This window comes from Ochotona princeps, chromosome 11, assembly GCF_030435755.1.
Source record: "Ochotona princeps isolate mOchPri1 chromosome 11, mOchPri1.hap1, whole genome shotgun sequence".
In the NCBI taxonomy this organism is placed as follows: domain Eukaryota; kingdom Metazoa; phylum Chordata; class Mammalia; order Lagomorpha; family Ochotonidae; genus Ochotona; species Ochotona princeps.
In genome coordinates this window covers 49,576,612-49,601,421 of record NC_080842.1, presented here as the reverse complement: position 1 = coordinate 49,601,421, position 24,810 = coordinate 49,576,612, and the positions used below count along the sequence as shown (strand labels likewise).

The window sequence follows — 24,810 nt, the reverse complement described above, 5'->3', positions numbered from 1 at the left end:
ATACTGATGAATAAAGCGAAGTCAAGTTTCTGAGAACCAGCTGTAAATCACAGGTAATTGAATACTCAATTTCCTTACAGGATATCTGTCTCATTATAAAAACACTATTTGTCTTTATTTATACACAGCATAAGCTAAAATGTGCTAACAATCACCAAGTAAACTGTCATTATCCAACCCACAGCAGAGGAATTGTCTGGGCAAGAACACTGGGTTGCCACATTGGGTTAGATATGTTCATTTATTTAGGTTAACCAATGATACAGAAAAAAACCCAATGTGCAGGTCCATATAAAATACAACTACAGGGCCCGGCGGCGTGGCCTAGCAGTTAAAGTCCTCGCCTTGAAAGCCCTGGGATCCCATATGGGCGCCGGTTCTAATCCCGGCAGCCCCGCTTCCCATCCAGCTCCCTGCTTGTGGCCTGGGAAAGCAGTTGAGGACGGCCCAATGCATTGGGACACTGCACCCGCGTGGGAGACCCGGAGGAGGTTCCAGGTTCCCGGCTTCGGATCGGCGCGCATCGGCCCGTTGCGGCTCACTTGGGGAGTGAAACATCGGACGGAAGATCTTCCTCTCTGTCTCTCCTCTGTATATATCTGGCTGTAATAAAATGAATAAATCTTTAAAAAAACAAAAAAATACAACTACAAGCCAGGAGGGAAAGATGGTCTAATTCTGGAGTTCACGCTTCTAAGATTTTGGTTTTGTTTTCATAGAAAGAAATGCAATAGGAAGAACATAACATCCCTGTTTTAAACCTGAAAACTGGGTAACAATGTGCTAACTTCATAGTGGTAATACGCCTACTGCTTTAGTGGTGCTCTGACCCTTAAAATAGACGGGAGGATCCCTACTGCAGGAGTAGAAGCAGAAAGCAGAGCTCCCCTTCTGTGTTTCCACAATACAGATGGAATACAGTCCCAAAAAGAATGTCACTTGACCTCAAGAAATACTATTCTTTTTTTTTTAACATGTATTTGTTTTTATTGGAAAGGCAGATCAGATTTACAGAGAAAAAAAGAGATAGATCTTCCGCCCATCAGTTTATTCCACAAGTGGCTGCAATGGCTGGAGCTGAGTCTATCGGAAGCCAGGAGCCAGAAGCTTTCTCTGGGTCTCCCATATGGGTGCAGAGTCCCAAGGCTTTGGGCCATTTTCTACTGAATTCCCAGACCACAAGCAGGGAGCTGGATGGACAGCGGAGTAGCCAGGACACATGGGATCCCAACACTTGCAAGGTGAAATTTTAACCACTGAGCCATTGCACCAGCCCCTCCACTTTTCAAATTATTTCTCTATCTGCCCAAAAGGCATAGCCAAAGAGCTTTCAATCAGTGGCTCACTACTCAAAATGCCACAGCAGCTGGGACTGGGCCCAATTTGGAACTTAATCCAAGTCTCTGACAAGAAGCCAACTATACCAGCCATCAGTACTGTCCCCAGCTCTGCATTAACATGAAGCTGAAACCGAGAACAAATATCAGAAATAAAGGCAAAGTACTCCGCAATGGGACACTGGCATCTTAACTACCAGGCTAAATATTCACATGCCACTATTCGCCTTTAAGTATTATGCTTCACTGTGAATTGCCCATTCATTATTAAACACGTTACGACGAAAGTATAAATAAGTATGGTCACATCAATAATTCAATAAGAAAAAATAAGAGAACAAGAAAAGTGAACACTTACTTATATGCAGAAGTTTAAAGTTTAAAAGAATGAAATAGGTTATTTCTATATATTGGAAGAAAAAGTACGCCCCATATGATGGCTCAGAGACTAAAATCCTCACCTTAAACTTGCCAGGATCCCATATGGTGCCAGTTTGTATCCCAGCTGCTCCACTTCCAATCCAGCTCCCTGATTGTTGCCTGGGAAAGCAGCAGAGGACGGCCCAAAGCCTTGGGATCCTACATACACATGGGAGACCCGGAAGAAGCTCCTGGCTCCTGCCTCAGCTCCAGATGTTGTTGGTCATTTGAGGAATAAACCAATGGATAGGGATCTTTCTCGCTGTCTCTCCTCCTCTCTGTATATTTGCCTTTCCAATAAAAATAAATTTTAAAAAGTAAAACAGGGAGAGACTGAATTTGCAATTTGCAAACATTTTACAATAAAATTTTGTATACAGAGACATATATATATGTTTAAACAGCTATCTAAGGAAAAAGGGCTAAGTGAAGGAATTATTTATTTATTTATTTCGGTAAAACAATATTAATCAGGGGCTGGTGCTGTGGCGTAGCCGATAAGGCCCAGACTGTGGTGCCAGCATCTCTCACAGGTACCAGTTTAAAATCCAGTTGCGGGCCCGGCGGCGTGGCCTGGCGGCTAAAGTCCTCGCCTTGGGCGCCCCGGGATCCCATATGGTCGCCGGTTCTAATCCAGGCAGCTCCACTTCCCATCCAGCTCCCTGCTTGTGGCCTGGGAAAGCAGTTGAGGACGGCCCAATGCATTGGGACCCTGCACCCGCGTGGGAGACCCAGAAGAGGTTCCAGGTTCCTGGCATCGGATCGGCGCACACTGGCCCGTTTTGGCTCACTTGGGGAGGGAATCATCAGACGGAAGATCTTCCTCTCTGTCTCTCCTCCTCTGTGTATATCTGGCTGTAATAAAATGAATAAATCTTTAAAAAAAAAAAAAAGATCCAGTTGCTCCACTTGTGATCCAGCTCCCACTAATCCCCCGGGAAAGCATTGAGGATGGCCAAAGTGGGCAGCTGCTGCATCCACGCAGGACACCTAGGAGAAGCTAGAGTCACCTAGAAGCTGACCCATCCTGGCCCAGTCTTGGCTGCTGGGGCCATTTAGGGAGAGAACCAGCAGATGCAAGATTGACTTTCTCCCTCCCTCTCTAAGATTTAGAAAGTTCTTCCATCTGCTGTTTCATTCCCCAAGGAGTCACAATGGCCAGAGCTGAGCTGACCTGAAGCCAAGGAGCCTTCTCTGGGTCTCCCACGTGGGTACAGGATCCCAAAGCTTTGAGACATCCTCTACTGCTTTCCCAGGGTACAAGCAGGAAGCTGGAAAGGAAGTGGAGCATCCAGGAAATGAACTGGTGCCCATATGGGACCCCAGGCGTGCAAAGCGAGTTCTTTAGCTACCAGGCTACCGCACCAGGCCCTGTGTATCTTTTAAATCTTTTTAAAAATATAGTCATCTAAATACTTAATCCAGCCTCAACTTTTTACATTCAACCCGTATGCAAAAAATCAGTATACAAAAACATCTTGATTTTTGAACAAATATATACTCAAAGAAATGCAGTTCAACTTCTATCTCAATCACTCTAGGCTTCCCTGAAAACACCCTAGAAAAACTCCCAAACAGAGCCTTTACCTATCTATTCTTCTGATACACAAAACCATGTCTCTAAAAACACATACACACCCCTTGGTAGCAATTTTTGCTACTATTTTTAAAATTAATATATTTATTTGGAGGGCAGAGTTATAGGGTGAGGGTTAATGGGGCAGAGAGAGAGAATATCTTCCACCTGATGGTTCACTCCGAAGACAGCCACAATAGGCAAGCCTGCGCCAGGTCAAAGCCAGGAGCCCAGAACTTCCTCCAGGTCCCCGTGTAGGTGCAGGGGTCCAGGAACCTGGACGATCCTCTGCTGCTTTCTCAGGTACACTTTCTGCTACTATTTTCTCAACTCACAGACTTATATCCTTTTTCCCTCTCACTTAGCACTCCCCCAAAAAAACTAACTTGCAGAGTACTAATTGCCTCTGGAATTATGCTCAGTTAACATTACCGGTCATAAATATGTCAGCCAGTGGAGTCTGCAGAGATCGCATCACGATTGGAGTGGTAAGATCAGCAGAAATGCAGAACTGTCAAACTATCACAACCACTTGAGCAGGACCCTGAGACCATGCCCCACATCAGGGCATGGGATGGGTGGGAGGCTGAGTGTAGCTTCTCCCTTTATCTCTCCCCTTCCCCTCAAATACAGGAAGCAAAGAAGAGAATGTAAAAGCAATGGTCTCACCCACTTTCCTCTAGCCCTTGACCCTCTTGCACTCTAATCAAATATGTAAAACTTATCAAAAATAAAATGTATACAATTTAAAAGTTAAAAATAAATGTATTTATGCAGTACAAATATTTGAGTTTTTCCAACCCAGAACATGTTACTAGTCAATGGTTAGCTATTAAGATATTTATAAGCAATTTTTTCTTTATTCTATAACTAAACAAATTAAACAAAAAAGCCCAAAGGCAAGCTACCACTGTCAAAACAAAGAAACATGGAAGCTTACTCAAACCTTTCTAAAGCCTATGTTCACTCCACTCACGTTCTGTGTTTCAGCATTTTTAGCAACTTCATTAATAAAGAGCTCACGCAGCCTATGACATTCACCTGCCAACCGTCTAGTTCTATTTGGTCTGTTTGGATGTCTACTAGTACGTGTCAGGCATTGGGTATGGCCATTTCATACACACCACAGACTCATTCCTGTTATGGTCTCTTCTAGGAATGCTAGAATCAAAATTACGTCATTAATTCCTCCAAGTTTTCCTCCTCAGACAACAATATTAACTTAGGGATTCCGCACATAAAAGAACCCTCTCTGAGACACATCCACACTATAAAATCATTGACACATACCTTACTCTTTGATCACTCTTTAAGCTAAAGCAGGAAAAAAAAAAAAAAAAACATAAAGGAGAGGCATTTGACGCAGCTGTTAACTGTGCATGCCTCACACCAGAATAGCTGGGTTCCACGCCTTGCCGTGGCTCTGGCCTCCAGCTTCCTTCATGCTTTCCTTGCAAGACAGCAGACAACTCAAGCATGTGGACTCCTGCCCCAACACGGGAAACTGAGACCAAGCTCCTACCAACATACAGCATTTGATGAATGAACCGGCAGATTGGAGCCTGCTTGCTCACACATGTTCTCTCCCACCTTCTCTGTTTTTTGTCTGCCTTCTGTTCCTGGCTCTTTGGCTCTCTAAAAAATTAGTAAATAAATTTCTAAAAGAGAAAAAAACTTAAGCATAAAATAATCTTTAACAAAAAAAAAAAAAAGGAATGTGCCCAGTGCAATGGCTAATTCCCTGCTTCGCAAGTGCTGGGGTCCCATATGGGTACTGGTTAGTGTCCTGGCTATTCCACTCCCCGTCCAGCTCCCTGCTTATGGCCTGAGAAAGCTGTAAAGGATGACCCTAAACCTTGGGACCCTGTACCCACATGGGAGACGCAGAAGAAGCTTCTGGCCCCTGGGCTTCAGCTCAGCTAAGTCCCATCCACTGTGGCCATTTGGGAAGTGCAACAGCAAATGGAAAATCTTCACTATCTCTCCTTCTCTCTATTAATAGGCTTAATAAAAATAGTTAATTTTTTTAAAAGTCAAATGGAAAATCTTTACTATCACCACAGAATAGAATTCACATCAATCTGTGCTAAATTATGAATCACAAAAACAATACACACTAATAGATTCAACATGAAAGATAAAAAACTTACAGCCAAAAGTAATTAAAATGACCTAGTAATGTTTTAATATACGATTTTTTTTTAAAGATTTATTTATTTTATTACAGCCAGATGTACACAGAGGAGGAGAGACAGAGAGGAAGATCTTCCGTCCGATGATTCACTCCCCAAGGGAGCCGCAACGGGCCGATGCTATGCGCCGATCCGAAGCCGGGAACCTGGAACCTCTTCCAGGTCTCCCACGCGGGTGCAGGCATTGGGCCGTCCTCAACTGCTTTCCCAGGCCACAAGCAGGGAGCTGGATGGGAAGTGGAGCTGCCTGGATTAGAACCAGCGCCCATATGGGATCCCGGGGCTTTCAAGGCGAGGACTTTAACTGCTAGGCCACGCCGCCGGGCTCTTAATATACAATTTAAAATAAGGTTGGATGTATATCATTCAGTATAGAGCACTTAAAAAATTCCAAAGGCTAATTCTCCTGTAACTGGCTCTAAACCCACGCAAGATGCCGAAGGTGATTAGAGCATTCTGCTCAACACGTGTTCAACAAAAAAAGCAACAGAAACTCAGTGAGAAAGAGGTACATTTAGCAAACAGCTCAAGAACTAAGCACATATTCTAAAACTTTACAAACCCTAAACACACGAGCATTCAGCAACCTTACCTGTTTCTGAAATGTAGGTGACAGGATCCTGCCGTAAAGTTTTACTGGGTTTAGGAGACAACGGCAATTTTTCTGATTGCTTCTTGGCATTTTTTATCTGAACTGTCTCCTCTGATTCTGAATCTGTATGTAAGAGGAAAATAAGACTTTGAAAAAAAAAATCACAATGCATATTTTTTTCAAATAGTCACTGTGAATCAACGCGATTCAGTGCTTTTGTGTATCTTCCCAGATTCCTTTCCCCCAAGCTTTGTGTTGCTGCTTTAACAAGGCATTACTATCCCGTGGCTTGAAACAACACAAACACATTATCTTTTAGTCCTAGAGGTCTGGAGGTCCAGGAAGGGTTCCAGGCTAACATCGAGCTGTCAGCAAGGCTCTGTTCCTTTCTGGACACTCCAGGAAAGAATCCACTTCGGGCCTCTGTCAGTTTCTCTTAGTCATCAGCATGGCTGAGTTCACGGTCCCCAACTGCAAAGCAGTGTCAAGTGGAGTCCTTCTAAACACCACCATCACTCAGATTCTCGGAGCTTTCTCCACATAAATCTCTCTCAAACTCTTCTTCCTCCTGTTCCTTATGACTTCAATGAGCCCACCCGAACAATCCAGAAAAAATGCACATGGTTAAGATCATCTGATTTGGGCCGGCGGTGTGGCCTAGCGGCTAAAGTCCTCGCCTTGAACTTGCCCCGGGATCCCATATGGGTGCTGGTTCTAATCCTGGCAGCTCCACTTCCCATCCAACTCCCTGCTTGTGGCCTGGGAAAGCAGTCAAGGACAGCCCAAAGCTTTGAGACCTTGCACCCACGTGGGAGACCCGGAAGAAATTCCTGGTTCCCGGCATCGGATTGGCATACAACCGGCAGTTGCGGCTCACTTGGGGAGTGAATCATCGGACGGAAGATCTTCCTCTCTGTCTCTCCTCCTCTCTGTATATCTGACTTTGTAATTAAAAAAATAAATCTTAAAAAAAAGATCATCTGATGTAACCACCTTAATGCTGCCTGTCACTTTTACTTCTGTTTGCAATATAAGCTAACCTTTTCATAGGTTCAAATAAATAGGTGTGGAACTCCTCAGGAACCAATCCCTATTCCCAAGATCGTTCAAATATAAATCAGGAGAAAACGTAGAGTACCTGGCGTGGTACCCAGTAGAAAATCGATGTTTCATAAACTTGAGTTTACGTCCTCTGATTCATGCATTTATAAGTTCTGTCTTATACTGTTTAAACAAGTAAATTTTCAGTTTTCCAAAATAAAAGCTAACATCTGGGGAACAGGACACAAATCTTTCAAAAGCCCTTGTATTAAGCAGTAAAAGACAGAGAAATAACACCCAAGCACTTTCACAACTGAATCACAGACTTTGCCATTCCTGTCAAAACCTTGACAGTCTTAAAATCCTTCCTTAACCCTCAGTTTTTTTTTTTTTAAAAGATTTATTCAGTTTATTACAGCCAGATGTACACAGAGGAGGAGAGACAGAGAGGAAGACCCTCCGTCCGATGATTCACTCCCCAAGGGAGCCAAAACGGGCTGATGCGCGCCGATCCGAAGCTGGGAACCTGGAACCTCTTCTGGGTCTCCCACGCGGGTGCAGGGTCCCAATGCATTGGGCCGTCCTCAACTGCTTTCCCAGGCCACAAGCAGGGAGCTGGATGGGAAGTGGAGCTGCCTGGATTAGAACCAGCGCCCATATGGGATCCCGGGGCTTTCAAGGCGAGGACTTTAGCCGCTAGGCCACGCCCCCGGGCCCCTTAACCCTCAGTTTTAATGCTAAGGCTTCACACAGAACACAAATTAAAATGGCGGGTGGGTGTCAGGCAAGCTGTTAAGAAGCCAGCTAAGATGTCCATGTAATGGTCCCGCAATCTGGACATCTAGTGGACAACCAACTCCCATATCCAAGTGCCTGGATAGCTTGCTGCTGGTGTACACGCTGGATGGAGGCAGTGGGGAACGAATCAAGAGTCAGGGCCCTGCCACTCATGTGAGAGACCTGGATGGAATGTCTGATTCAAACTTTGGTGCTGGTGTGGCACTGCTGTAGGCATCTGGGGAGTAAACTAGGGGACAGAAGCTCTCTATCCGCCTACTTCCCAAACTAAAGATAATAATAAACAACTTTTTTAAAGACACCCCATACCTCATGCTGCAGTACCTAGGTTTGATACCCAACCAAAACTTCTGACTCCAGCTTCCTGCGAATGCAGATCTGGCAGGCAGCAGTGAAGGTCTGTTGACTGCATTCTTGAAACCCACTTGACAGCCCTAAATTAGGTTTCAATTCCCAGCTTACACCTCCAGCCTGGCACAAGGCCAGCATGAACATGTGGGAACAGAACAGGTGCATAAAACTATTCTTTCTTTCTCTTCTCTGTCTCTCAAAAAAATTATTTTGAGATTTATTTATTTCTTGAAAGTCAATTTTACAAAGAGAAGGAGAGAAAAATCTTCCATCCACTGGCTCACTCCCCAAGTGGCCACAACAGCGAGAGCTGTGCCAATCTGAAGCCAGGAGCCAGGACTTCATCCGGGTCTCCCGCACTGGAGCCAGGGTACAAAGGATTTGGGCCATCCTCCACTGCTTTCCCAGGCCACAAGCAGGGACCTGGATGGGAGGTGGAGCAGCCGGGACACGAACAGCACCCCTATGAGATCCTGGCACATGCAAGGCAAGGATTTAGCCAATAGGCCATCATGTCAGGCCCTAATAAACTTTTAATACAATAACATGCTTAGCTTAAGTTCTGCAGTTAAAAAAAAAAAAAAGCAGTTTTAAATTTTACCTGAGCATATAACAGTGCTCTGTTCACAGCACGTGTTAACATCACTACAGCTGTATGCCTCAGAACTTCAGGTTTAGAAAGCAGTATCCTATGCAGTGTTTTAATTTTAAGACTATAAAGGTCCTCAGAAAAAATATTACCTGAATCATAGATGATCCTCTTTTTCTTGTTTGAGTGCTTTGGTTTGGAGTCATCATCCTTGTAAGAGCTATTTACCTGTAAACATCATTGCACAATTAGAACACAAAGAAGTCCACAGAACTTACTGCCTTTTTTCTCGTTAGATTTGGATTCAGTCGGGAACATTTAGTCACCATTAGCACCCTCCTGCCACACAATCTTTTACAGAGGTTTTTAGTGGGGCTGATATTGCGGCATGATGGCTTAAGCCACCACTTGCGATGCAGCATTACACAGAAATGCCAGTTCAAGAGCTAGCTGCTCCATTATCAACCAACTCTCCCTGCTAATGGCCTGACAAAAACAGACGGTCCAAGTACTCGGGACCCTGCCAACCACAGCAGACACCCTGACGAAGCTCCTGGCTCCCAGCTGCAGCTTGACCAGGTCCTGGCCATCACAGCCATCTCAATCTCTTTACCTCTATCTGTAGGCCTGACGTTCACACAAGTACGCATTAAAAACAAAACAAAAACCTAATGATATTTGCCTTGCTAGGTTCTGGACTTTCTGGGGACCTGTTTTCTCTCTTTTAAGGTCCTTCCTGTATTTATTCCACCACTGTATTTTGGAAGCACTTAACAGGTATACACTTAGAGATTTTGCTTCAGAATCACGTACAGTCTCCTATTTGATTTAGATGATACTCAGACCCTGGATTTTGGATTTGCTGCCACAATAAGTTAAGACTTTTGGGGACTACTAGAATATAATCAATGTATTCTGAACACAAGAATGACATACATTTTGGATGACCATGGATGGAATGCTGTGAACTGAATATTGACACTCTGCAAACTGAGGAAGCCCTAGCCCCAGGTGTGGCTGCATTTGGAGATGAGACCTCTAAATAAGTATTTAAGACAAGATGGGTCTGGGTTCACCTCAGACAAAGTTTCTTTATGGATCCCCTCAATCAAACTGCTGGACTCAGATCCCTAACCATGAAAAGACAGAGGACAGAACAAATCAATCAACTACCCCAGCCATACGCTGGCAGTGAAAAACAGGGCAAACGGAGACTCTAAGATGGACTATGTCAACCAGTGGATCATGCAGCAATTTCTCCGTGCTTGGAATGGTGAGACTGGAAGCAATTCATAACTGTTGAACTATCAAAACTACTTGAGCAAGACCCTCGGAGCATGCCCCACATCGGAAACCTGGGATGGGTGGGAGACTGGGTGGGGCTTCTTCCTTTCCCTCCCCCTTTACCCCAGATACAAAAAAAAAATGTGGGGGCCCAGAGCAATAGCATAGTGGTTAAAGTCCTCGCCTTGAACGTGCCAGGAACCCATATGGTCGCCAGTTCTAATCCCAGCAGCCCTGCTTCCCATCCAGCTCCCTGCTTGTGGCCTGGGAAAGCAGTCGAGGACGACCCAAAGCCTTGGGAACCTGCACCTGTGTGGGAAACCCGGAGGAGCTCCTGGCTCCTAGTTTCGGACTGGCTCAACTCCAGCCGTCAAGCTCACTTGGGGAGTAAATCATCGCACAGAAGATCTTCCTCTCTGTCTCTTCTCTCTGTATATCCGCCTTTCAATAAAAATAAATCTTTAAAATGTGGAAATGATAGTCTTACCCACTTTCCTGTAGCCCGTGAACCTTTGTGCCCTAATTAACTGTGTAAAGATTGTCAAAAATATAATTTAAAAAATGGAAAAAAAAAAAAAAAAAAAGACCAGGTGAAGTCCTAACAACTGAGCCCTAACCCAGAGGGACTAGCATCTCTCTAAGAAAAGACGTGCACCAGAGTACTCCATCTTCACCCTGTCTTCCCACCCACACGCACCAGGGAAACAGCAAGGCAGCTGTATTCATAAGCCAGGATAAGGAGCGCTCAGCTCCACAAGAGACAGACCAGCCTGGACAATGCACTTTCAGCCGCCAGAACTACAGGAACACAAATTTACACTTAGTCTACACTTTTATTTATGGCAGCCCAGAATGACTAAAATAAGACCCAAAGACTAGAGAGAAATGATCATTTGTGGAGATCAATCCTGATGTACCATAGATGTTAGGATGAGCAGGCAAGAATTATTAAGCATCTGGGCCCAGCAGCGTGGCCTAGCGGCTAAAGTCCTCGCCTTGAAGGCCCTGGGATCCCATATGGGTGTCGGTTCTAATCCTGGCAGCTCCACTTCCCATCCAGCTCCCTGCTTGTGGCCTGGGAAAGCAGTTGAGGACGGCCCAAGGCTTTGGAACACTGCACCCGCGTGGGAGACCCGGAAGAAGTTCCTGGTTCCCGGCTTCGGATCAGCGCGCACCGGCCCATTGCGGCTCACTTGGGGAGTGAAACATCGGGCGGAAGATCTTCCTCTCTGTCTCTCCTCCTCTCTGTATATCTGACTTTGTAATAAACTGAATAAATCTTTAAAAAAAAAAGAATTATTAAGCATCTACTAGAAACACACTCAAGAAAATCAAAGAAATACATACTTGCAAAAGGAATCAAATGGAAATTCTAAGAAAGAATATATAAAATTAGGAAAAGCAGTAGCCTCAATATGTTTCTTTTTCTTCTGCAAAATGGGCAGAAATATGTACTTACTCAACAGTCCTAACATTTCAAGTTCCGGAAAACCAAGTTCATCTTTCATGATGTAAAATTGTACTCGGAAAACTAACCTTGATTTCCCTTTTTCCTTTCTTTGTTTTCAACGATTCCTCAGTGGACTTGGTTTTCTCATTCTTCTTTCCCGTCTCATTTACTTGTTTCTTCCCACTTGGTATAACTCCAAAGAATTTCCGGATGTCCTAAAGCAAATAAAAGGAGACCCATAAGCACACACTAACTACATAGACTCTAACTTCAATAACATAAGAAGACAGGCTTAGCTTCCTGTTGATATACACCCAGGAAACAGCAAGCAATAAATTAAGTACTTGGTTCCTATCACACCTGTGAGGAAACCCTGGCTTTGGCTCCTGGCTCCTGGCTCAGCTCTGCCCCAGCTGTCACATGCATTTGGAGAGTCAACCGGTTTATGTAAGATCTTTCAAAAAAAATACAATCATACTTTTAAGAAATAATTTCAAAACTGGCCAAAAACAGTACAACAAAGAAGCAAGGAAATGTTTGCTAACAATATCCCAATTCTGAAAGAACAGGCAGTACAGATTGATCAGTCATGCGCACACACCCACTTCCCATCAGTCCAGGCCCAGCTGGGGAGAAAACAAAGAGCTGAAGAACATGACCCGTATCCAGGGGACTTACACTGCTTTAGGAAGGAATGACTTCCACAACTCTTGTCATCTGAGTAACTAAGAATCCTGAAACCATTTTTTCATGGTTTTGCCAAATTCGGAAGAAACAACCTGATACTATCTTCATTTCCTACTGCTATAACAAAACAACTGAGGGAGCAGGTGTTTGGCAAAGCAACTAAGCCACTTCGTGGGATGCCTGAATTCCATCAGAATGCCTGGGTTCAATTCTGGCACGGTTCTCAACTCCAGCTTCCTGCCAACTCATTCCCTGGGAAGCAGGACACAGCAGCTCAAATGACTGAGTCCATGCAAATTTCCTGGAAAGTATCAACTGAATTCTGAGTGACCAGCTTCGACCAGTACAGCTCTAGCTACTGCAGGCATGTTGGGAGTAAACCAGCAGGTAGGAAATAACCTGTCTTTGTTTTTCAAGTAAAATAATCAATTATGTAAATGTGAGATTTGCTCTCTCTCGGACTGGCAAAATTGACAGCATTTCAGAATTATCCAAACCACCTGGTCAAAACTCTCAGAACATGCACTACATTGGAACTCTGGGTTGACACTGGGTGGTGGCTCCCCATCCCTGGGTCCTGGGACATTTGGGAGGCTGGGTGTGGGTCCTCCTTTATCTCTCCTTTTCCCCTGAAACAAGAAGAAATAAAGAATTTGGAAAAAAAAAACATTGTGTAAATGCATGTGGCTGAGTACTTTATAGAAAAAAAAAGAGAAAAAAAAAATCCCATCCAGACCAGGATGGCCCCGCTGGTCCAGCCTTCATGGAGGGCTCCTTAGCTCTGCCAAAGGGCAGACAGCACATCAGGATGGGAGCCCCTGCAAGGGCAGAAACCACACAGCACCACAGGAAGCCAGCTGCTGGAGCAGCCAGTCTTGCTCACATACAACAATCCCCTCTCAGAATTACTTGGAGACCCATAAGAACTACTCAACCTTCTTAGCCCCCCATTAGGCTCCATGTCTTCAAGGACTCACCACCCCACATCAACACACTGAGAGCCAAGCTTCCAACACGGAGCACAGCCAGGTCACTTCCAAACCATGGCAGATGCTACAATACACACTGTCAATTGTTCTTCCCTGCAACAGACTATAGGAGTCAAATGAATCATACTGAACTATTTAAAGTATCATTTACAATTAAAATCACACATTTTTCTTATCCTTAACATGTGTTTCCCCTACTTGAACAGAATTTAGTTTTGAAGAAACTCTAGAGAAAAAAGGAATAGACCTTACAATCAAAAGGTCTTGGTTTGAATCTGCGCTAAGTAGCTTTCTACCTGCAAGGCCCCAGACAAGTGACTTGATCTGTTTTCCTATCAAGAAAGCCAGATGTATCATTTTCCTTCTTCTCATTTTTACTGTTTTAACCTTGAATTCTTTTGTTTATTTGCTTTCATTTGAAAGGCAGTTTTACAGAGAGAGGAGAAATGCAGACACTTACAGAGAGAGACAGACAGACAGACAGAGAGAAATGAGAGAGAACTTCTACCTACTGGTTCACTCTCCACATGACCACAACTGGCAGAGCTGGGTTCACAGCCAGAAGCCAGCACCAGGACCAGGACCGGGACTCTCCTCCAGGTCTCCCACCTGGGTGCAGAGGCCCAAAGACTTGAGCCATTCTCTGCTACCTTCCTAGGGAAGCAGGGAGCTGGATCAGAAGTGAAACAGTTGGGGCTTGAACCAGCAGCCATGTGGGATGTCAGTGCCACAGCTTAGTCCGCTACGCATTGCGCCGGCCCCTATGACCTCGAACTGTCCAATCCACCTCTCTTTATTGTGTGACGGAAATGACTACAAAGTTATTTGTAAGGGCTAGCTGTGGCGTAGCCAGTAAAGCCACTACCCGCAACACTTGCATCCTGCATGGGCAACAGTTCTCATCCTGGTTGTTGTATCTCCAGTCCAGCTCCCTGGTCATGGCTTGGGAAACTGGTGGGAGGCCTGGAAGAGCACCTGGCTCCTGCCTGACCCAGTTCCAGCTATTAGACATCTACAGAGAGAACCAGCAGATGGAAGATACCTTTCCCTCTCTCTCTCTCATCTCTGTAATTCTGACTTCCAAATAATGTAAAAAGTGACTTGGAAAGTATAAATAACCTAGTAATTAATTCCAAAATCCCAGCAGTACATATTATACTTACAGTCTCAAAAATTACAAACTAGATTGTAAAACATCACACACACACACAAACACACACACACACCCTTTTGTGACTAACCCAATAAACAAAGCAGATCAACAGGTACCTAGATATGCTAAATTAAACAAAAAAGGGTAAAAGGTTTCTTGGTGTTATTTCCTCTTGGCAATCTCCCAGCTACGGAAGTTACAACACACTAATTTCACATCTAAAAACCACTCCTCACAGAACGCACACCTCAGCCGTAAAACTGAGACATCTGTGTCGAAGAGAAAAGAGCAGGACCAAAAGGAACAACACAGCCTTCCCGATGATTTGCAAAGAATGGGGTTGGAGGCTGACAGCGCTGTTTCGTCTTCTGGAGGAAATGAGAGCTTCGTAGCAACGTTTCTCTTCTGAAATTACTCAGTGAGTCTTCTAGCAACAGTGACTGCTTAAACACACACGCACTGAAAAACAGGAGGCATGTGCCTGCCACAGAAACACCGTTCACAGGTTAACGACCCAGTGAAGGCAGGCGTAGGTTTCCAAGCCACAGTGGGAGAGAAGAGAAAACAAAACGCACTCCAACTGTTGGGAATGGTTAGCTCCTTCGTTCCTTTCTGCACAAACACCTGCACGGCCCCTCAGCGCTAGCACTGCTAGGCTGTCCGCTCACATTTCCTTTCTCTTTATCCGACCCTTCTCCCTCACCCTCCTCACCCTCTCACAGCAGCACTGTAACAGTTAAAGAACACACACAGTCCGCTCTCACGCGGGGACACCAAAAGCCTCAAGTTTTAGGACTTTGTTGGCATGGAAGCCAGGCGACTCCCACCTTTTTTCGACTGTATCTAGTGCGAGCAGCTGTCATGCACACAAACTCGTATTAGGCAAAGGTCAGAAGTTGGACCTTCATTCATAGAGCGTGACTTCACTTTCGTCTTCCCGTTAACATCCCCCATCAAGTACTCCACAGCTTCAAAGATTTCATGAGATGCAGAAGAACAAGCCAAGCAGCTAATCTCAGGCCCAAAAATGCAGCCAAACATGCCCCTTGCTCACACAGAATAATTCCTGCTAAACAAAGGGACTGAAAACTAACATTTTAAGACACTTTTATTATTTTGGCAAAGGGAAGGACTTCTGAGCAGAACAAGATTTGATGCCATAAAAACAGATTTGACCAAATAAAAATAAAAGATGCAGAAGTTAAAATACAAGCCACCAACTTAAAAAGAAACATATGCATTGCATGAAAGTTACTACAAATCAACAAAAAATTTCCCAATAGAAAGATTAGTAAAATCACTAGTAGACAAATAAAAAGACATTCAAATGCCAACCAACATGTCTTTTTTTTTTTAATCTTTATTTATTTTTTACTGGAAAGGCAGAATTACAGAGAGGAGGAAAGATTTTCCATCTTCTGATTCACACTCCAAGTGGCCACAACCACCAGAGCTAAGCCGACCCAAAGCAAGGAGCCAGGAGCTTCTTCCGGGTCTCCCATGAAGGTGTGGGAACCCAAGGACTTTGACCATCTTCAGCTGTTTTCCCAGCAGGGATCTGAATGGGAAGTGGAGCATCTGGGTCACAAATGGGTACCCATACAGAAACCTGCACTAGCAGACAGAGGATTAGCCAACTGAGCCATCATCCCAGCCCCTAAATGCTTAAATTGTAGACTGCTGACAAAAGAAAACCTGCCAGCACCTTTCGAGAGGATAATCCAGCAACATCTGTCAAAATTTCCAATGTGCAGATCCTCTGTCTCATCCTTTCCATCCGACTGGTCAAAGGGAGGTCAGCATCATCCAGGAAAACAGCAAAGGACAGCTCACATCCTCCAGGCCCCTGCACCTGCATGGGACACCCGCAAAGAAGCTCCTGACTTCAGCTCAGCTCCAGCCACCGCAGCCATCTGGGGCATGAGCCAGCATATACAAGACCACTCGCACACTCGCTCACTGCCTCTCTCCCCCCTATCTGTAGATCTGCCTTTCAAATAAAATTAGAGATTGTGTACTAAAATAATATTTAATTGAGACTGCTTGTTATGACTTTACCTAAAAGGTTTTTATCAATTAAGAAGGCATAAAATTAACACTATTACTTAGGAGTTAAATTATTAAAGCTAATTTTTTTTTGGACAATCTTTACATAGTTAATTAGGGTTAAAAAGGTTCAAGGGCTATAGGAAAGTGGGTGAGACTATTATAAAGCTAATTTTCTATAACTGATGTTATTCTTACGTTCGTCTGGCTAAGGGAAAAAAACACTTTCACTTTGACAGGATACTTCCTCTTTAAAATTTGTTTTCAAGCAAATTAATTTTTTTAAAAAATCAGAAATGCTTCTACATATATAATCAATATTACTGATATAATCAGGTCTACTACAGGGCAAGAACTTCTCAGACAAGCACACAAGCTAATGAAGTGTGGTCTGAAAAATCTTTGCAACAATGTTAACAGGTTCCAACACTGAAGAATTGTAAGGGGCTACAGTAACTTGCTTCATGCCATCACTCATTCATCACTCATGATACCAGCCGAGAACTACTCATGGCGCTAGGAATAAACACAACCGGCAAAGGTCTTTGTTCTCACAAAGCCTTCCTTCTACTCCCTGCTCTTAATGTCATTGAAAAACTAAGCAGAGCACAAGAAATAAAGAACAGACTAAATGAAGCACAGCGAGGGGACAGAAGCAGGGACTAGAAATGGCTCCTTTGCCCAGTCTATATCTGCGGTCTGCACAGCTGAGGAACAGAGCCCGTGATGGCAAAATGACCCATTTCCACTGGCAGCTGGTCTGGGCCCCATGATAGCCTAGTGGCTAAATCCTCGCCTTGCATACTCCAGGATCCCATATGGGCCCCAGTTCATGTCCTGGCTGCTCCACTTCCCATCCAGCTCCCTGCTTGTGGCCTGGGAGAGCAGCAGAGGATGGCTCAAAGCCTTGGCACCCACCATCTGGGTGGGATACTCAGAAGAAGCTTCTGGTCCTGGCTTCAGATCAGCTCAGCTCTGGCCATGGCAGGCACTTGGAGAGTGAACCAGCTGACAGAAGATGTTTCTGTCTCTCCTTCACTCTGTATATCTGCCTTTCCAATAAAAATAAATATCTTTTTAAAAAATGCATTAAAAAAAGTACTGAAGCAGTATTTTCTATCAGTGAATATTACTGCTGTCTCAATGAAACATTATATCACAGAAGTTTTCAGTTCAGTATATCACAGAAGCTTAATCCACACATATAAAGCAACCCACAAAACTGAACAGAAAACAGAAACAGCTGCCTACTTTGGTTTTAAAGAGAAGTTCTTGGTTCGCAGCTGCAGCACTGGACCAGCAGAGGCACCTGAGACTACTGCTGCACTGAGGCTCCATCTCCATGCTCACCCGTTCTCCGAGGCGGGACAACCAACTGCGATTTCTGCCCATCCAGAAGTCAACTGTCTTAACAACAAACTTCTGAGTCAAAAATTCTAATGTGAGCCATTTGAGTGACGCAGAAATTAAACTTAAGGCAGTAAGAAACCTATAGTATAAGAAACAGTGTAGTCTCTAGGAAACATTAAATATTTTAATAGCTTAAGTACAAAGTCATGCAAAAAAAGGGTCAGAGAAGATGTCTGCACACAACTGTCACCTTCTGGTTGATTTTATTGTAAGTTAAAATTCTTTTGTACTGATTCGCTCATTAAATATTTATGGAAGTGCGCCATTTGCACCATATAGTAAGTAATTTCCAACCCTTGTAGGCCCTACTCTTGCACATTATTAGGCAAGCAAAGAAAGGTTTTAACAAGTTGCCCACTGCACATGAAAACATACCAAACTGGAGCTGATGCAGTAGCATGGTATACTAATCCTCCACCTACGGCATCCCATATTTGGCGCCAATTTGTGCCCCGGCTGCTCCACATGAAATCCAGCTCCAAGCTTATGGCCAGGGAAAGCAGCAGAGGATGGCTCAAATTCTTGGGCTCCTGTACCCACATGGCAGACCCAGAGAAAGTGCCTGGCTCCTTGCTTCAGCTCAGCTCAATTCAGCTCCAGCCACTGTTGGATAGTGAACCAGTAGAAAGAAGATATTCTTTCTCTTTCTCTCTGTAAACCTGCCTTTCAAATAAAAATAACTTTGAAAAAAGCCACACTGAGTCAAAGAAACAAGCAAATGATTTTTCATGCTAGGAATTTTATTTATTTATTTGAAGCTCAGAGTCACAGGTAGAGCTCCCCCTTTGCAAGGCTCACTCCCCAAATGGCCAGGACAAAGCCAGCAGCTAGCAGCTCACTGGGTCTCCCACATGAGTGACAGAGGTCCAAACATCTGGGCCATCTTCCACTGCTTTTCCCAGGCCTTTAGTAGACAGCTAAATGGAAGTGCAGCAGCCAGAACTCAAAACGGTAACATGTGGGATGCTGGCTCTTCAGGTGGAAGCCTAAAGCACTATGCCACAGTATCAGCCCCTTTTCTATAACTTGAAAAGGTGCCTACACAAAGGTACAAAATTATAGTTTTGGGTTGCATTTTATTACTGCAGCATATCAGTACTCAAACTAGTGCCCATATGAGATATCAGTATTGCAAGGCAGCAGCTTAATCCTCTATGCCACAAAGCCGAGTCAAAAGAAATTTCCATACTTCTGTGGATCTGTTAACAAGGCCCAAGCCCTGAGCTCCTATATGCATGTGGGAGAGCTGGAATAAACTCCTGGCTTCAGCCTGGTCCAGCCCCAGCAGTTACCAGCTGCAGTCATTTAGGGAGCAAACTCACTCTTCTCTCTCTATTTCTCTCTCTCTCTCTCTCTCTCTCTCTCTCTCTCTCTCTCTCTCCCCTCTCTCTCTCCTTCCCTCTCAAAAAAATAATGCTTTCAGGAAAAAAAAAAGGTTATAACCCTCCCCCCAAAAAGACTTCTTCCACTGTCACATTATTGAGAAAAGCTGGCTATCAGGCATCTGAGTACAATTTTAACATACATATGCCAAGACTTTGTACCAAAATTTTTCCAATACTCAAAAAGTTATCAAAAAGTTAAAGCTGGTGACCTGTGCCAACAAGTTCAAAATTTCTTTCAATTGTCAGGGCAGGCACTGTGCCACAGCAGATTCAGCCATGGTGTGGATACTCACATCCTACATGTGTGCCTGGTTTGAGCCTTATTACCCCACTTCCTATCAAGCTTCCTACTAACGCATCCTGGGAAGCAGCAGGTGGCAGCTCAGCGGCCAGGACACCAGGCTGAATCCTGGCTTAAGCCTGGCCTACCTGCGGCTACTACAGCTGTTTAGGGAATAAACCCTCAAATGAAAGATCTCTCTTGCCCTCTGGTGTTTCGCTTTTCAAATAGTCAAAAATAGATAAAGCAAACATTTTTTTAAAGATAAACAAAAATTATTTTTGAAATAAAACCTCCTACATCCACAAAAAAATGAGCGGTCATAATGACGTAAAATACCTGGGCTGCAGCAGACCTGGCTCAGGTGAGTCCCTGCTGCCATAGGGGGCTCCTGGCTTCAGCCTGGTCCACTTCCAACTGCTATAGGCACCTGGGGAGTGAACCAGTGATTGGGAGATTTCTCTCCCTCTCGTCTCCCCTATCTCTGTGCCTCTGACTTTCAAATAAACAACCTTTTAAAAAATCACACATGCAAAAAAAGCAAAACGACATACCTAAAATATACCACGCCACACTGGTAGCAGCACAGAAAGACAATTTTTAAGTATTTACTTAAAATTATATTAAGGCCTGGGGGACAATATTATGGTACAACAGGTTAAGTCACCTCATCCCATACTGGATTTCTGGTTTAAGCCTATGCTGTCCTGGCTCCAACCCAGCTCCCAGTTAATGCTAGGAAAGCAGCAGAAAATAACCCAAGTACTTGGACCTCTGCCTACTATGGAAAAGCAGGGAGGCGAAGATTCCAAATGGTGCTCACATAGGATGCTGGCATACCAGGTGGCTGTTTAGCTCTCTGTAATACAGTGTCTGTTTAACTCTCTGTAACACAATGTCAGCCCTACTAAATAAATTTAAAAACAAAGATTAGGGGACAGAATTGTGATATAGTAGGTAAAGGCACCGCCTATAATACTAACATCCCATGTGGATGCTGGCTCATGTCCCAGCTGCTCCACTTTTGACCCAGCTTTCTGCTAAATGTGCCTTGGAAAAAGCAGCAAGATGGCCCAAATGTTTGGGTCTTAGCACCTAAGTAAGACACCCAGATAAAACTCTTGTCTTCAGCCTGGCCCAGCCCTGGCCACTGCAGCTATGTGGTGAGTGAAACCAGTAGCGAGAAGGTATCTCTGTCTCTCTGTAACCCTTTCTAATATATTCATCTTCTTAAAAAATACTAATAAAATACTGCCAAAGTATGAACAGAGAGCAAGCTGGAGGGGGCTCTTTTCCTAAGATGAGAGAAAAGATATGTATTCTTGGCACTTGTATTTAACTTTGCAAAATGTGTAGCAAAAAGTTTTAGTTAAGGGGCCAGTGTGGTAACATAATAGGTTAATCTTCTGCCTGCAGCACCAGCATCTCACACAGGTTGCTCCACTTCCAATCCAGCTCCCTGCTAGTGGCCTGGGAAAGCAATAGAAGATGACCCTGTACCCACATGGGAGACTGGCCATTATGGCAATGTAGGAAGAAACCAGAGGATGAGGATAGAGATAGATAGATATATATATATATATATATATATGTGTGTGTGTGTGTCTAACTCTGATTTTCAAGTAAAAAAAGTAAATCTTTAAAAAAAATATGAAGCTTTAGTTAAGAAAATTAAAAATTTAACAAAAAATAAAACTATTTTATAGATTAACTCTTACATGTAAAAAATCTGAAGGAGTCCACTAAAAAGCTACTCCAACAGGGCACAGTGCTGTTCGTAGGGGAGCATTTTACACAGGAAACTGGTGAGAAGTATGGCACATGCAGCAGGGCAATAAAGTCCCTCAAATTATAATGTGTTTAGACTGGCAGGACAGTTGTTCAAAAGGCTATCTCTTGGGGCAGGTGCAGTCACTCAACAGGCTAGTCTTCCTCCTGTAAGGGCCAGCATCCCATATGTGCCCTGGTTCGTGTCCCAGCTGCTCCACTTGCCATCCAGCTCCTTGTTTGTGGCCTGGGAAAGCAGCAGAGGATGGCCTAAGTCCTGGGGACTCTGCACCCACTTTTGAGACCCCGGAAGAAACTCCTAGCTCCTGGCTTTGGATCAGATCGGCTCTGGCTGTTGTAGTCATCTGAGGTGTGAACCAGTGGGCAGATCTTTCCGTATCCTCTTTTCTGTAAATCTGCCTTCCTGATCAAATAAGTAAAACTTTAGGGCCCGGCGGCGTGGCCTAGCGGCTAAAGTCCTCGCCTTGAAAGCCCCGGGATCCCATATGGGCGCCGGTTCTAATCCCGGCAGCTCCACTTCCCATCCAGCTCCCTGCTTGTGGCCTGGGAAAGCAGTTGAGGACGGCCCAATGCATTGGGACACTGCACCCGCGTGGGAGACCCGGAGGAGGTTCCAGGTTCCCGGCTTCGGATCGGCGCGCATCGGCCCGTTGCGGCTCACTTGGGGAGTGAATCATCGGACGGAAGATCTTCCTCTCTGTCTCTCCTCTGTATATATCTGGCTGTAATAAAATGAATAAAATCTTTAAAAAAAAAAAAAAAAACTTTAAAGAAAGAAAAAGGCTGACTCTTTAGTATAGATTAACACAATCTTAGGCACGCTTCCAGTAACTATATCAGGAACTTCACTATAACTTACTGAGAATGCGCATTTCTCAGGTTTTGACATTCTGCGCAAATATCACAGCAATTCAAACTGTTTACATGGCTTTTTAATTCCTTTTGTTTTTATTTCTACTCCTTTAATAGCTAATGTATTCTTTACTCTTTTTTTTTTTTATTTGAAAGGCAGCGAGAAAGAGATGGAGATAGAGTGTCTATTAGTTGGTTCACACTCTAAATACCTACAACTGTTGGGGCTGGGCCAGGCTGAAGCCAGGTTCTGGCAATTCTAGCCATTTGGGGAGTGAAACTCTGGAAGATTGATCTCTCTCTCTTCATAACTCTGACTACCCAAGTGAAATAAATAAGTCTTTCAAAAAAAATTTCACAGAGGAAAATGTCTCCCTTGTTCCCCTCTCAAACACACATGTCCCACTTCTGGAGGTGACAGACGCTGGCGGCGCGTGCTTTGTGGCACTTTCAAGACGGGGGCCAGGTTTCATCACTGGTGCATATCACAGCGATCACTTTCCTCAGGTTTCTAACAGCTGCAGTGTACTCCACTGTGTGGATACACCATTTTATTCCTTTCTGGATAACTCTGCACTGGAAACAATTTGAAAAACGGCATGCAGTTCCCAGGGAGACAGCTGTTCGTCTTTCATCTACCGTTGGGCTCCAAAAAACAGGTGAATCCCCTAAGACAGTGTGCAGCTATCCACGGGTACTCCTCTGGGTAAAGAATTTGCATGCCACTCACCACATTCATCAAAGGAACTGTGACCCAGACATTTAACAATCACTGTCCTATAACAAACCCCGGACACAGGTGTTTAAACAAAAATCTTGTTGAATAGAATTTCAGTTGAGATATTTGCTAATTTTTGCACTTGAGACTGCAGGGCTAAATTAAATATCAATTTAATTTAATTTAACTTTGAACCTTCACTGGTTCCCAAATAGTGAAAGTGAGCCATTTTACCTGATTTTTTTTGCAGATTCTTTGTGTACTCCAGAAAGCAGAAAGAACTAAAAATAATAGTATCTGACAGGCTGAAAGTTGAAAATTCACGCTATTGCTCACCTTCATTGCCAACCATGTTCCTCCAAGCCTATGTAACTATCCAAACAATCCTTTAAGGTTACAATCATTTACCTTTCCTTTGCCGTTAAGAAAACAGGCTTAAAGAGATCACAGGTGAGCCATTTACCTGCCCAGGCCTACGTAACTATTAAATTATCATACAACAGTAATAGATACTATTAAATCCAAGCATCACCCACCTCCTCTTCCCTTTCAGGATGCCACATCTCACCAATTTGAACTCGGAAACAGGCCAGCGACCATTTTACAGACAGTACAGCGCCTATCAGAAACACCTAGGCTCGGAGCATAACCGTCAAACTCGGTAAAGTAAAAAAAAAAAAAAAAGTGCCTCTAACAGCTGTAAATCCTATTGGTGGGCGCTGGAATTGTATGCAAAGCAACCGACTCACATCAACCGGAACTCCACGGACAGGTTGTGTACGTCATCATTATTTGACCATTTTCTGAGAATACAAAAAGCTGCAAAGTTTCCCACTCATTTCCCCCTCCAGAATGCTGCCATTCAGACAGGTCGGAAAACAAAACGATAGTTGGCTACTGACTTCTGGCTTAATGGAGCATCACGTCTTTCAAATTATTTAAAAAAAAAAAAAAAACACCTCGAACAGCTTATTCATTGCCACCTTCTCATCAATGTCTGATCTGCCAGCTGCATAACGATTTCACTGTCACGGTGTTCGGCCGCCTATAAGCAATAACGCACTGAGGCCGTGGGAGTCCTCACAGGATCTCTCAGCAGCAGATAAGGGATGACAGCTGTCAAACAGATCACCTGACTCGCCTCCTTGGGAATTTGTTTTCTGGTAAACCCACCGCGGGAACCCTCTGCCTATCCTGGGAACCCCTGTAAATAAAATATCTTCTTTACCACGCCCTCGAGTCTCCAAAAGACTGAACTGGGGAAAAAGACGTCCCCCTTCCCGGGTCGGAGGGAGAGGGAATCTCTGATCAACAAGGCCGGACACAACTGATTCCTAAGAAACATTGTTGCAGCCTCCAGGCTCGTGACCCAAAGCTTGAAATCAGTTCCTGAGGGAAGACGCAGGCTTAGGTGCGGGGCGACGCTCAACAGGAATAAAACTTTTCAGCTGCGCTCCCAACACACCACTATGACTTCTTCCTGCCTCCCTTCCTCCAGAAGGAGAGGGGGATGGGGGAACAGGGACGTGCCGCGTTGCATCCAACTCCCGAGCGCCAGCTCTCCCGGCTGCAGCCCGCGGGCTGGGCCAAGTCGTTCGCCCCGCGACCGGGGTTGGGGGGACCCCCTGCTTGCACCTCGGGAGCCACTCACCGCCGGCCTCCCCCACTCTGCATACCACGAATGCCTCCTCCACGCTCGGCCTGCAAAGCCCTCCCCCCTCCAAGCCTGCAGGCCGCACGACTTCCCCTCAAGGCGCTCACCATCGCCACCCCAGGGCTGAGGCGCCGGCGGGCGGGTGGGCGGGCGGGCCGGCGGGGGAATCCGTTATCGAGACTCGGGATCCATGCGCGCCAACAACTTCTCCCGCGAAG

At 44.6% G+C, this 24,810-nt stretch overlaps 1 protein-coding gene across 2 annotated transcripts in view; it reads right to left on the bottom strand.

The window, feature by feature from the left end:
* The window catches only part of RFC1 (replication factor C subunit 1), a 73,126-nt gene extending 48,316 nt beyond the window's left edge, over positions 1-24,810 (bottom strand). The window contains exons 1-4 of one of the 2 annotated variants that reach the window (XM_058670188.1): positions 24,700-24,810; positions 11,717-11,845; positions 9,049-9,124; positions 6,118-6,240 (exon numbers count right to left, since the gene is read on the bottom strand). In XM_058670188.1, the coding sequence (XP_058526171.1) occupies positions 6,118-6,240; positions 9,049-9,124; positions 11,717-11,845; positions 24,700-24,702 (331 nt within the window). In that variant the 5' untranslated portion in view covers positions 24,703-24,810. Of the gene's footprint in view, positions 1-6,117; positions 6,241-9,048; positions 9,125-11,716; positions 11,846-23,474; positions 23,586-24,699 lie in introns of those variants that run through there. The other variant, XM_058670187.1, reaches the window with a different exon arrangement.